The sequence below is a fragment of the Zerene cesonia genome, chromosome 20, assembly GCF_012273895.1.
Source record: "Zerene cesonia ecotype Mississippi chromosome 20, Zerene_cesonia_1.1, whole genome shotgun sequence".
In the NCBI taxonomy this organism is placed as follows: Eukaryota; Metazoa; Arthropoda; class Insecta; order Lepidoptera; family Pieridae; genus Zerene; species Zerene cesonia.
The window spans coordinates 6,768,686-6,782,517 of record NC_052121.1 but is presented as its reverse complement, the minus strand read 5'-3'; the positions used below and the strand labels follow the sequence as shown (position 1 = coordinate 6,782,517).

At 34.8% G+C, this 13,832-nt stretch overlaps 1 protein-coding gene across 6 annotated transcripts in view; it reads right to left on the bottom strand.

The window, feature by feature from the left end:
• Positions 1-13,832, bottom strand: part of LOC119835109 (RNA-binding protein Musashi homolog Rbp6) — a 382,679-nt gene that overhangs the window by 196,529 nt on the left and 172,318 nt on the right. For all 6 annotated transcript variants that reach the window (XM_038359748.1, XM_038359746.1, XM_038359744.1 and 3 more), the window contains exon 5: positions 12,673-12,714. In XM_038359748.1, the coding sequence (XP_038215676.1) occupies positions 12,673-12,714 (42 nt within the window). The remainder of the gene's footprint in view (positions 1-12,672; positions 12,715-13,832) is intronic.

Genomic DNA, 13,832 nt, shown 5'->3' with positions numbered 1-13,832 from the left:
ATACGGTTATAAATATTCTTGTCCGATGAAGCTGCAGAAGTTTAGGTTATTTACTATACTATAAAGGGGTAGCGCGTTAATCATAAAATTGCAATACCTCATTTACAATTTATACAGATATTAGACAAATTCTCAAGTACCAGCTTTTCGGCCGGGATTTGCTCTCGTAGATAAGAAATAAGATAGACACGCCCAGGTCTAACATTATTTCCTTTCGCGGGTCTCAAATACCGTAGTACCGTTATACCAAATTTAATTCATCTGAATCGGTTCAGTGGCTTATGGCTGAAACAGTAACAGAGTAACAAAGTTACTTCCACATTTACATTATTAGCAAGGATTCATATATAGAAGATTAACTCGAATTCAGACGAACCGTCCAAAACACTAGCAAAACTTTATTTCAAAAATGAATCTTATTATTATCATCGGCAGTCTATTACAATCTGAGCTGTAAAATTAATCATAATAATCTCTCGGGAAAGTATGAAAAACGGCTATTCTAATTCAGAAATCCTTTGTTATGGTTAAGCTTGCTAACGGAGTCGGCCAGAGGCTTTCCGGCAGCATCGAATTTGCATAATATCGAAATGGCTCGATACACCTACTGCTCATTAGCTTCGTGATCGGCTTACGCTATTGAATATTACAGGTGCAACTCGATAGTGATATTGGTTTCGATTCTGTTGTCAAATGCATATTGTCGAGTTGAATATTATCAAGTTACTAAGCCACACTTACTCGTACGTCCGTCGGGCAAATTATTGCTTGCTTAGAAATCATTTTTCACCATCCAGGCGTAAATTCTCTTGATTAAATATATTGAACTAGTAACAACGCAATTTTTTTATTATATTCGTTTTTAAATACTAAAAGTCTAATAATTATTTTGGCAACTATATCTGTTTTAAATATTAGAATTGCGACAAACAAATTGTAAGCTATAATCTGATGCTCTTAGCGCAGGATTTGCTCATCCTTAAATAATATTCTTATCGATTCCTCGTTGTAAACCTGCTATCAACCAATGAGTTGCGTCAAGTTGCATAAACAGCTGTTATTACTGAGGAATAAACATAAGTATTTGCGTAGCACTGAAACGTCAGCGATACGGATCCTCAGAGCTCATTAACGTAATTGATCGGCTTTCCGCTAGCCCAGAATCAATCGAACGTCCTACCATTGATTTGCATTAATTACGGTACCGAATGTCACATATCGTACGTTCTCATAAAGCAAATGATTATTTTGATGGAGTCCACTTTGCGCTGATTATGAATGATCACTGTAGATATCATATAATATTGAAGCTTTAATCAAGCAAATATTTAACATAAACCGGATAATAAATAACATGTACGCATTCATAGGCTTTACTTACTTCTGTTACATTGATTCAAAAATCTCTGCTCAACATTCTGAAATGTCATTCACATATTTTGATATGATTTATTATGAAATTAAAAGTTGTGACACATTGGTTGTTGTGAGTATAAAATTTGCATTCACGTCATTTGTAGCGAAGACAAATACAAGCTAAATGGAAATTGTCGGTTGCCAAAAAGATAATACGGATTCAAAATATACCGTATTTTAATATCGAAATCTGCTTGCAAATGCGAATGCACCGTCAAAAGCAAAGAGGAGCAATCAGACGGCGAATAATTCTTCCGTACGATTAGGACGCGATGTTTTGGCACGTCGTTCAACAAATAGAACGTCGTCGCAGTCCGCAAGGCGGTCCGCTACGTTGCAATTTCTTGAGGTACCTATCTAGAAAAAACGTCGAGATTGGCGTACAGCAGCGGAGTCTCGGGGTGTCGACCGTCGAATCGCCGCGTTGCAACACGAGATTGTGCCGTCAGTTTTGTTTGCTCTTACCGTCTTATTTCCGTACGGAATATTTTTGTGAAAACAAAATTGTTATTTGCAAATTGCTCTGAATATTACCTTATTCTACTGGTTTAAAAAGAACCCATTCTCACGCTTATCTGCAAACAAGATATCTACGAACGGGCGGAAACTACTGTGCGAGTGCGTAGTGTGAAAAAATATATTTTCAAACGAATGAAGTCAGCGCCAGTCGGTAGTTAAATAGCTCGTTCTTATTCTTGAAAACGTACCCTAACTTAATAAACGACAAGAGTAGGAAGATTCGCGTGAAAGTTGAGAGCGTATGCCATCATGCAAATTACGGTAGATTTATCATAAGACGTCTCTGTAATTGCGACGTGAGAGATACGGAGAAAGCCAGTGTGCTGAAAAAAGGCAATTAAAAGGATATAGTGGAGCGGTCGGTTCGTGATGCGGCGTCGGGAGAGGAAATACCCGGGAGTGACGTGCTTCGTGCGTGCGTCTTCACCCCAGCCAACACGTAAAGGGCGGAGAGCAATATCATAGACTACATGGTAGACGGCGCAGAACATCCGTTTGCGTCACTATTGCACTTGAAGCTTTACAAAGCTAAAAGCAATACAGTTATTTGATTTAAGTCGGGTGTGTACCGCCGCCTTCCGCAGGATTGTGTTTATACTGGTTTGGCAGATGTCAAAGTTGTATATTTTGAAACAAAAGCTCGACGTTGTTTGCGTTGTCTGTTTTCAGACGAGAGATATTAGTTGCATCTAGCTTTTATGTTATTGGGATTTAGCCCGCATTTCGATATAATAATGCTTCAGTACAGCGATGGTTTCAATCAATTTTATTAAGTATTCTCATTTCGTTTACTATAATATTTATTCTTTCATATATATTATATATATTCTATTTAATAATATGTGTATAATTATGATATATATTATATATATTGCAACATCTGATAAATCTCAAACCCCTTTGTTTTTGTTCGTGTAAACTTTTACAAGTGTTTATGAATAGCCTTTTTATTTCTTACCACTAGTATGAAAGGTCACTCGGCAAAAACTCCATAGTTGTATTTAAAATTATTATTGACATTTATAAGTTGATAAAATTAGATGATGTGATATTAGAAAGTAGTGACTGACTATTACTTCATAACAATTTTTTGTTCGAGAATCATTCTTAAATCCTTTATCATCTCAAAAAAATCTCCTTCAAGTAGCAGAAATATTAAATAAACTTGAAGATACAAACTCAGTGAAGTTTATATAGGCTATTTGCCAAATCCTAAAGCTTTTAAATCGCGTTAAAGTAATGAAACAAAAACGCACGGATTTCTCGCCTTGCATTTTTATGAACTGAAAAAGAAAACCGTTTTAAAATTAATCTACTACTGTAAAACGTTTTCTTCGTTTCTTTTAAACGGTGTATTAATAATTTGTAGCATTTTTCTGCTAATATAAAAGTTTAATATTCTGTTTACAGTTTCCGTCTTGCGCTCGTAAAGAAATGATTCTCAAGTTCGTCGACAAATGCAACGTTATGAATTACGTTCGAAATGAAAATATTATATTACGTACTTTCGGCTGCCATTAAAATCAAATATTAAAAACAAGAAAGTTCTGTTTATTATTGAAATGGAAAGAAACAAATTGCAATGTAAATCAAAATTATGTTAACTGAAAATAGTGTATTCTTGTTGATCTTTTAATATTTTTTCAAAAATTCTTATAAGATAAAAGTGAGACATGTGCTGCTGTGAATTGGTGTTATATGAAGTTGATGACAGAGAGTATTTAATAATAATTAATTCCTAGAATTACATTTATTTATATGTGACCTATAATTGATGAATTAAAAAATTTATTGTTTTACGAGTAAAATATAAATTTACATTATATTATCAATATCACTAAGTGGTTATTTTATCAAAATCAATACGAACTGTGAGTAAACATAATTAGTTAATAATTATAATATTTGCAGCTACAAAACGTCAAAAAGCACCAACACAAATTGCTGATGAAAATATCATGTATGTATTTAACACACGCATTTCGTGCGGACCCTAGTAAAAATTACATTACATTGTTTCGAAAAGCGGATGCGGTCAGCAAACTGAATTTTGATACGGATACCGGGGCTAGCTGCCCTCAGTTTTTAAGCCCAAAATTTCTAACCACTCGTTTAATATTTAATGGCACCCTTGTCTAGAATATTAACCGGTCCCGAAATACAGCCGCCGAGCATCAGTTACGTACAATTTTTAATCGCTCGGACAACACTTGACGTGTGGTCGTGATGGATGGCAGGAGAACGGGGGTCACGTTTTGTCGTTTTATTAATACTTAAATTGGCCGCTGGTGACGTAGAAAAAATGTACCCTAAACTATTCTCCTTCAGCCCGAAATTCGCCGGGAATTTGGGAAAAATGATGTGTGTTTTCATACTTCTCTCTTTCGCGTATTTCAATTGAATACTGAGATTTGGAATAGAAAAACAACGAAAAAAATATAACTTTATATTTTTCAATGTAGGTACTTAAAGTCTGTCTTTTACAATGTAATAAAAAAAAATCTATTCATCTAAACAAAAGCAACTTCTCTACATTGATTTTAAATATATAATATTGTTTATTTGATTTTGGAAAAATAGTTTTTTATACATATATGCATAATAACTACAAAAATCGCAAAATTACATGACAGATTACTAAACTTTAAACCCAAAGCTGTATAGAATGTAGACATAGGTCATTTCCTCCAATACATTGTCTAATAACCATCGTTGCGTCCAAGGCGCTCACAAGTAAGACAGCTCGGGTAAGGTTAATGGGGTGTCATCGAATATGATGGCCTGTCCGCCTAGCGAGTTACTGGCTCATCAGGACTACATATGATATTGACTTTATATTAAGCTTCGATGATATATTGGCATGAAATATGGAAGGGTTTTTAGTTCGATGCTATTAAAAGTGGTGGCGTTTTTGTAGTTTGAGATTGTTTGAACTTTTCCTTTCGTGGCTTTGTGCATGATGGATTTGCAAGCGTTTTTAAAAATCGCATTGTAATAATTGAATTTAAGGATTATAGCTTCATAATTCCTTGTATTTTTTCTTTGTTCCTGATATATATTATTTTTGTGTGTAATCTATAGTCGTAAAGACAATTACGATATTGAGTAAAGCATAGAAAAATTAAAATTTCTAGAAATTAAATACCCATTTACAACATTTACAACATGACTTGAAAAAAAGGAGTAATTCATCAGTTCCACTGAAAATTTTTTTTGTATGTTACTCCATAACTATTTACTGACTAAACCGATTTCTACGATTCGTTTTATTTGAAAGTTGATGCCTGCCGTATGGTCCCATTCAAATTTGGTCTAGACCTAACAACTTGAAGGCGGTTCAGTATTTTGTTAAAACAATTATCTGTTACTCTAAAAATAACAACATCCACATTATTTTAATGTATACTTGACACTCGTAATTATTTCTTCTTCCTCTAAAGGTTTATGTTCACCATACTCAAACGCAATTTCTTACATAATCTATAGAGGACTTGACATGGGGTTAGATTCAGTCAAACAACGCGATACAAACTCAGGCTCGTCGTGTGCGTTGCCGATAACACTTTAATGATTGATACACTCATACGTCTCTGTTCAAACTAATGACAGGGTGACGGAGGTGACTTTATTAGTTGAAGTTAATAATTAATATTGCTATTATTTACGTTATAATAGAACGTTGTAATGACTGGCGTTATGCTATAGACGGTGATATATGTTTGTAAGAAGTATTTGTTCATTGGTTTTAATTGAGGGTATCACTTAAGTATAAGCATCGTATATATTTTTGAATAAAATGAAAGTAAAGGTAAAAGAATTGCAGAATCGTGCCTTTTAGTGAGGTTTATTAATATGTTTATCTCGTACCTCATGAATCTTAAATAATGCATTGGTTTGCATATTTCATCGAATATGTACCCATTACCTCCGCGTTACAGACGAGGTGAATTATAGGTGATAAAAGTTCAACTCCAACTTTGAAGGTTTCTACATTATAAAACACTTTTAGGGTTTTTAAAATGCATTTTATTCGTGTAGAATACCCGTGACCGCGCTCGCTGTAAAGTGCTCGAAACTTCAGATTGAATAATAATGAATAAATCGCATTTTGATACCTTAAGTGCGTTAGTATTCCTGTATATTATGTATTTTCTTTATGTCTATTTTATCATCGCCTATATCTCTGCATAACTGTAAATAGAAAAGATTTTTGTATATCTGTAATGTATAAACTCAAAAAGTAGTAAACTGATTTTGAAAATTCTTTCACCAGCATTTCCTTTCCAATATTCGTCACTGACAAAGGCTTTTTATTTTTTGTTTTTATTTCAGTTGAATCCTGGCGGAGCGAGCGGATATACCCACATATAAAAGCGCATCAACATATAGTTATATAGCATCCTAACGCAATTAGCTCAGCCACGTTGTTAGTGCAGCATTCGTCTATGCAAAAGGGGCTTAATTTCACATAATATTAAACAAGTTATTCCTCATGCATAGCATGATGTGATCGTGACCTAAGAACACAAGGTAGAACTATGTTACTGCGGCGCTGGCACACCTGATCTGACTGTCAATGCAGTGCAACTGCACGCAAGGGAATAATTTCTGCGCTTTGCTTCCATTCTCGCCGGTTTTAATTTCCTTTGAACAAGCGAGCGCTGTTTAGGTACTTAGATTACCATTAATATCACTTGTTATACGTTGATTGCGGTATAGATTTGTCGGAGCTTAGATCGGACCCTCTAGTGTTGTTATTTATAGAATAGCTACGTAGATTGCATGTTGGTTGAATATCACATGGAAGTAGTTAAAAATTATTTGTTTACAATCAAAACAAGCAATTTTGTTTTTAACTAAACTCTAGAAATAAACTCAAATTGTCATTAAAACATATTATTAATTCAGACTTGTTCATTTTATTTCCGGAAAACAATTTCGTTCGAAATTCATCGTTCAATAATCACAGTCTACGTAGAACCCTTATAGGGGTCTATTCTAACAATTAGTGCAGAACTTAAGAGGTAAAATCTCGCTGTAATGAAGAAAGTATACAATTAATACTACCAAGCTACAATGAAGCGAGTATTAATTAAAGTGTATTGCATAGTATAACTACGAACTTAATCTGAGTGGAGAAAAAAGGCTATTGAACACGTAAAATGTAAAAGAGAAATAAGAAACATGAAGTGTAAAAGATTGCACTTGGCGCGTTGAAGAATTGTGTTTTAGTATTTAATTGAAAATAATACAACTATAATTTGTTTTTGTGTAAATTAATCAAAGTATACATGATCCAAGTGTCTGCACGTTATGGAAATTATTCCATAACGCTAGAATTTTTAATAAAATATCGATTAAAAGATGAAAGCGGAATTTTTTGCGTAATTTATTACATGATTCGCAACTCTTAACTTAGCGAGCGAGTTTCAATTTATTTTATTAAAATAGTTAAAGGCGTATAAAAGCTTCTCATATGACGTCGAGTATTAAGGTAATTGTTGACAAGAAGTATGTTAGGAATTCATAAAATATACGAGAGAAAGGCAAGTTATAAGAAGGTCCCAACATGATTAAATGCAATTTCTTTACAAAGTATGCTCCGCTTTCTATGTGGAACTTTTGCTTTCAAGAGCGGTTTCTAAACTCGATGTGAGAGCGATTGTGGAGGTATTAAAAGGGTGAACATTTTAGTGGCGTCGAACCACTCAGAGGTGTGGTATATATTAGTAATATAGATAAGGATTAGTAGGGAGTTCCTACTCCGCTCTAACCATCCGTTTTCTGGAATTACTTTTAAAGTCTTGTTATAATATCAAGTAGATATATGAGTATTTTATTAGATTATACTTTTCGTTTATTTAGATCATAGTTTATGTGACCTTTTAAATTTAGTTCTTAATCGTCTCAAACATTCATAAATGTAGTAATAAATTATTTAAACATTGCTCATGTATTACACTGAAAATTGTATAAATCTCGCTAAAGAATTGCGAGCAAAATAAGCTTCGTTATGAAAAATATGGGCTTGCATAATTGCTGGACGCAGTAATATGTACGTGGTGCGCTAGTTTCCCACCTCATCCATAAAGATCCAACTTCATCGATAAGGGAAATCAGCTAAAATGCCGCTCGCCGTAATGAAGGTAAGTTAGTGGAATGATGAAACAGATGTTAGGAGTGACTTATGGGCGGCTCGGAGCTCATAACTACCGTCCAGCGGCGCATAAGTCGCGCGACCGCAAACTGAAGCTGCAGCCGACGCCGACGCGCCGCTACTCGCATTATTCACGACTATGTTATATATCTCGTATTTTACCTTTAATTAACGACCCACTATTGGACTTAGCTGAGCGACATTTTATGGCTCTTGTTGGACATAATTGTTCATTCGCCGCTCCGCAATTAATAATCTTCAGAAATGTGTGCGTGAGAACGAGGTGTGGATTTACCTGGAAATTTGCGGCAAAATTGTTACACTAAAGTTTATTGTATTACATGACGTTATTGTTTAAAGCGTTTTAGTTGTAATGAACTGAACGAAGCGCGAGAAATCTACACAAAAACCGAATAGCATTGCCTTGCCACTATGTTAATGTGAACAAAAATCTGTTCGGCTTCCTACGAAATTAAATAAGTTTGTTAAAAAGCAAGTAAACGAAAATCACTTGAACGTAAGCACTGTTACAGAATAAAATTTGAACACTTCTCTGGTGAAAATTTTTAATTGTACATTGGAAGTTTTAACGAGCGACTTACCGCGCAAAAAAAAACGTCACTACGCTTTCGTGTTTCTAGACATTCAAAGCACCTATTGCGAGGTGTTATCGCATAAAAAGCCTACGATTTCATTAAACTCTCCCTAATAGTTACATGGAACTTTGTTATTTGGCTGTCAGTCAGCTTTTAAAGCCCGACAACAAAGTTAAAACGAAGTAATTAAAAAAGAAAACACAAAATACTTAGGAAGTCGGAAACTCGGCTTTCTTCACTTAAATTACTCGCGATTACACCGACAAAACGTTTTCAGGTTTTAATCATACTCCTGAGCCCGCGGACCATGTATGATAGCGTAATGACTTTATAAAAGGCGTTGCGTAATTTTAAAGGAACATTCTCTCCTATAAAATACATTTTTATTCAACATTTGATTTCTTAAGAATTGCAGATAGGAAATAATTTTAATAACGTTAATAACAATAATGTAGACAGAGCGTTTCAATTTCCTTTTCTCATGATGACATCGACTCTGAAGATTTCACAACCAACCGAATGAACTGTTATTGTTTTACGAATACAAATTAAGGTTATTTCGATAGAAACTGTCTCTACAAAAAATAAATATTCATCAATTGCAGTATTTTATTTTCTATGGAATGTCAGTTGACCACCATTATGTCATGTTGTCACCGCTTATGCAGCGCGCACTGTATTTTTACCGCCATACCCGAAGGTTTTGTGGAGAAAGTGCGAAGTCGATTAGTGTACACGCTCCCCTACAAGCACATAGTTTACCAACTACACTTGGTGTGGTAGGTGGCGGGTTTTTCCTCAAATATCTTACCCGTAAGGAGAGTTGGAACTACTTCTGCAAAGTCCATTAAAGAGTATAAACTCGCACCACTGTGATTACAAATACTACCGATTTCGGCGACCATTTCGGGCTCGATTAGTGTTTTAATTGAATTTGTACTGAACTTTGAGTGGACACGAGCTTTGATAAAGGGTCTTTTACGTTTATTTTTATAAAACCTAATTTGTATAAAATGGTCGATAAATTTTTAACGCTCGATATTTTCAATTAAAATTCATTGTAAAAAAAAGACGTTTTATTTCCTTTGTAATGCACTTTTTTATTTAATTATAAATAAATCTAAGAAAAGCAACACAGTAATGGTTAACTCTACTCTATCTCGAATTTAAGAGCTTGAAGTTGGTAATATATAATGTAAACAAGGGAACAGCATATAAATATGTAACTGGAGGAAACGTTGACGTCTGCGTTCCGCCGCGACAGTGCGGAAACCGCGTCAATTAACTTGGCCACGATGACATATTAGCCTTTGTTCTCTCCTCGCTTCCCATTGTAAAATATAACTACGTATTTATTGATGACAAATTAGAAGAATCGAAAAGCCAACAAAGCGATCGCGCCTCACGAACTCCCTTAAGTCACAAAGTCTAGCAGTCATTAGCCAAATGTTTAACAATTAAATTTCTTGAACCGATTCGAAATTAAATAGATCTACTGTGAAAATAAAAAGTTAGTTACTGACAATGTCAAACAAAGAAGATGAAAAAAGTTTTTTCTTCCAATTCCATTTTCCCCCTCGATTCCTCTTTCAGTCTCTTAAAAGTTTTCAAAATAAGAGGTTTTTGCGAGAGTCTCAATTATCGATAAAGACGATATTAAAAATTCGTTTGTTTTGTTCTTAGTTTGCGCCTGAAGAACGATGTCCCCTTTTTTCTATTGTTTGCATTAGAAGGAACGCAGACGCGGCGGCGTACGATAATCACGAATTTGAATTTCAGGCCGCAAGCGTCGGGACAAAACCATCCCATTTTGCGCATCGTTTATCGTTGCGATTAATTACACTTACCAAAAAAGTTATCATTTTCCTTCCAACAAAATTACACAGGTCAGCGAGTGGAGCATTCGTTGCTGTTATAGACGCCAACAGTCTAACGTCAAGTAGCGATATCGGGGTGAGATCAATAGAACACGATAATTTACATACATAGGCGCCGTTCAGTAGTACTGTGATGAAGGAGCATGCTCCAAATTTATTCGTGAGCATTATAGTGTACCTAACATGTATGAGGTAGTACTCCCTTAATGTATTCATGTAATTCGCATAGCCGGCATCCCCTTTGACCGGCCACGCAACACCGCACGGGCTGCCCGGATGGAGTAATATAACGTGATGTTTTAAAACCATCCATCACGTTTAATGTCCATATAAAAGAAGGAGCTAGCGTGCCGACTCTTTCCGCGGTTTTGTTTTTAGATTCACTGTACTATCACAGACTGTATTTCAATTATCCCGCTGACAATATCATCGCTTCATTATCGACGGTTTAAGGTAATAAACATTTACTCACAAAATCCCTGCTTACAATTTATTTACCAGATGCTACATACAATTTTTACATGAAATATTACAAAAGTCTTATTTATAGCTGTACAAAAACATCGGACCGATAAGCTTTGGATTCGAAGTCTTAACATTAATTTATTGGCACGCAAAATCCACGCACAGATGTTTGGGTATTCGTAGATATTTTCCTATCGTAAAATTGTTAATATGAAGCGACCGAATCACCTTTCCCTTTCACGATAATTTGAATTGTAAATCGAACCTTCTCCTTCCCTAATGCATTCAAACTAAAACCTACACAAAATGAGACGACACCTTCTCCACTGGATTCAGATTAAATCAGAGTTATGAGTGTTTGTAAAAACGACGCAATGCACGTGAGGTATCATCTGAAACCAAATTACATTAGATGCGGTCGACCCCTTTAGTGATAGGTCATACCGCCTGAATCTACAAAGCTTTTGAATTAATATACAAACATTCAAATGAAAAGCTGCTTTTAACTTAGTATTACGAATTTTCTTTATAAACTGGCATAATGTAGTGGTTAGTTTTTCATACTTATAAACAAATACAAATTGTTCATATAGGTAGGAAATCATCTCATTCACAGCGCGTCCCCTAGTATTCCCATTATCTAGGAAATTCGTCAGATAGAATTGTCTGGAGCGGAAATTGTGCATTCAACTAAGGAAGTTTGTTTGAAGCGCAAAGTAATATAATAAATTTATAAATGTAAATTGTGCAACACTATTATTTTTGTTCATCTTTAGAAAATACGCTTCGCAAATATTTTTAATGCAGTGAAATTGTTGTAAACCTTTATAGTCTAGTATGATATTCGTTTTATACAGGTTTATCAAGTTTGTTAGAGGGATTTCATCCTTATATATGACACTAACGATCGATGCAATAGAAGTACGGTGTGACATTTTAACATATTTTACTTCGTGAGTTCGATTCCCGGGTATGATAAGGGAATTTTTAAAAATCCTTAAATGTAATTTCTTGATTTTAATAAGTGATACAATGTTTCTCTTGAGTCTCATTTCCTATCTAAAATATTAAGGTACTATCCCTTCAGGTATTACAATATTCCGACCCGTATATGGAATAATTATATCAATTATATTCTGTATAAAAATACTCACGTTACGTACGATTCAATATGCTATTCAAAATACTACATTGCTTTGAATAAAACCCGTTGGCGTGTGAAAAATAAACAAGGAAAAACACAAGCAAGTAATATTCATTAGACGAGTTACACAAATTATAATAAAGTTAAGAGATGAGGGAAATAGACTAAATTCATAATTACGCGATTCAATCAGCCCGGCGCGTCCAGGGCACGGTCGGTCTCAAGATCACAGCCCGCATACTAAATTATTATCCCTCACTTATTTATGCATCATAAGCCAACATCTTAATAGCGAGCAAGAGTTATGTCCAGCCTAAAATAATATTTTGTGTAAATGTTTGAAAATAAACAAGCGGTGTTAACCAGGATTTCACATTGAACAATATGTCGTTAGTTTGCTGTAGTATCGCAGTGAAAATTTAATATCAATGAGCTTAATAAAGCTTGGCTCCTCGGTTTATGTTGTACCGCAAGGATGGAGTGATATGATTCGCTTACCTTAGGATGTGCTCTTCTTGGGAAGGCCACTTTGGGGTCAATCTGAAAATAAATGGTTTGCGTATTATTTATTTGTTGTTCACAATTCTATAGAGATAAATTTTTAATATGCGTCGGGGTAAGTTCAATTCCGTAATCATATTTATGGATAGATTTGAAGGAAAATATAATTACTTAATAAAGTTGTAGTTTTACACATATTATTAAAATAAAGGAAAAATTATTGGTGTTGCATTTTTTTTGTGGAAATTAGAATTATCATTTGGGCGATGTGCAATTATCAATAATATATGTACAGATTAGGTAAAGATTTTATACGATAAAATTAGTGTGTTTTCTTATAGAAAATAAGAAATAATAATAATTACTGTAAAATAAAGACCAAACGACAACTAGTGAACGGTATTAACAAAGTTCAAATATAATTATATAATAATATCATATGAATCCATATTTTCAGACCCTCATACTTCCGTGGTACAAAAACGTTAGCTTTATCGTATTACATAAGCTGTACACCCTAACGTCGTAAAAAATCACTCAAGATTTTGCCAACTAATCACGGTGCAGGAGTGGCGCGCGTAATAAATTCCCATCGCCCTGTGCGGCTGCACTGTCCGTTCCGAAAATCCCGCTAGCAAAAAAGCATCGCAGTGAAAATCCTGCGCCGTGGTCCTGTCACTCGATTCCTCCTCTCGTCTTTTTCATGTAACCGAGCGCCACTATTTCATACGTGCCACTGTTTAAGCTCTCAGATTTTCTCTCGGCAACCAGCGGTCGCTTTGAGCCCTTTTTTTTCCTATCTCGACGCGTTTGCTGACCGTTATAAACGCAAAATATAAACCTTTGACATTTTCCAAGGAAACGTTTCATTTCTACTCGCGGTGACCATTTTGTAGAATGAGCAGTCATTTTGGGAATGTGCCGTTGTTTTAGATTTTTTGTCGTTTGATATTTTAGTTCAACAGCGTTTGAAAGCGTGTGCCAAGCATTAATCGACGTTGTGGGTAGTCTGTCTCGACTCGTGCATGATATTCAATTATTATATAACTTATATTATAATTATGCTTCGAATGCAATTACTATCCACTCGAGTGCCGTACAGTTTTGTAGACATTTGAGTGCGTTACCCTTTATGGCTAGACCACTTCATAGTTGTG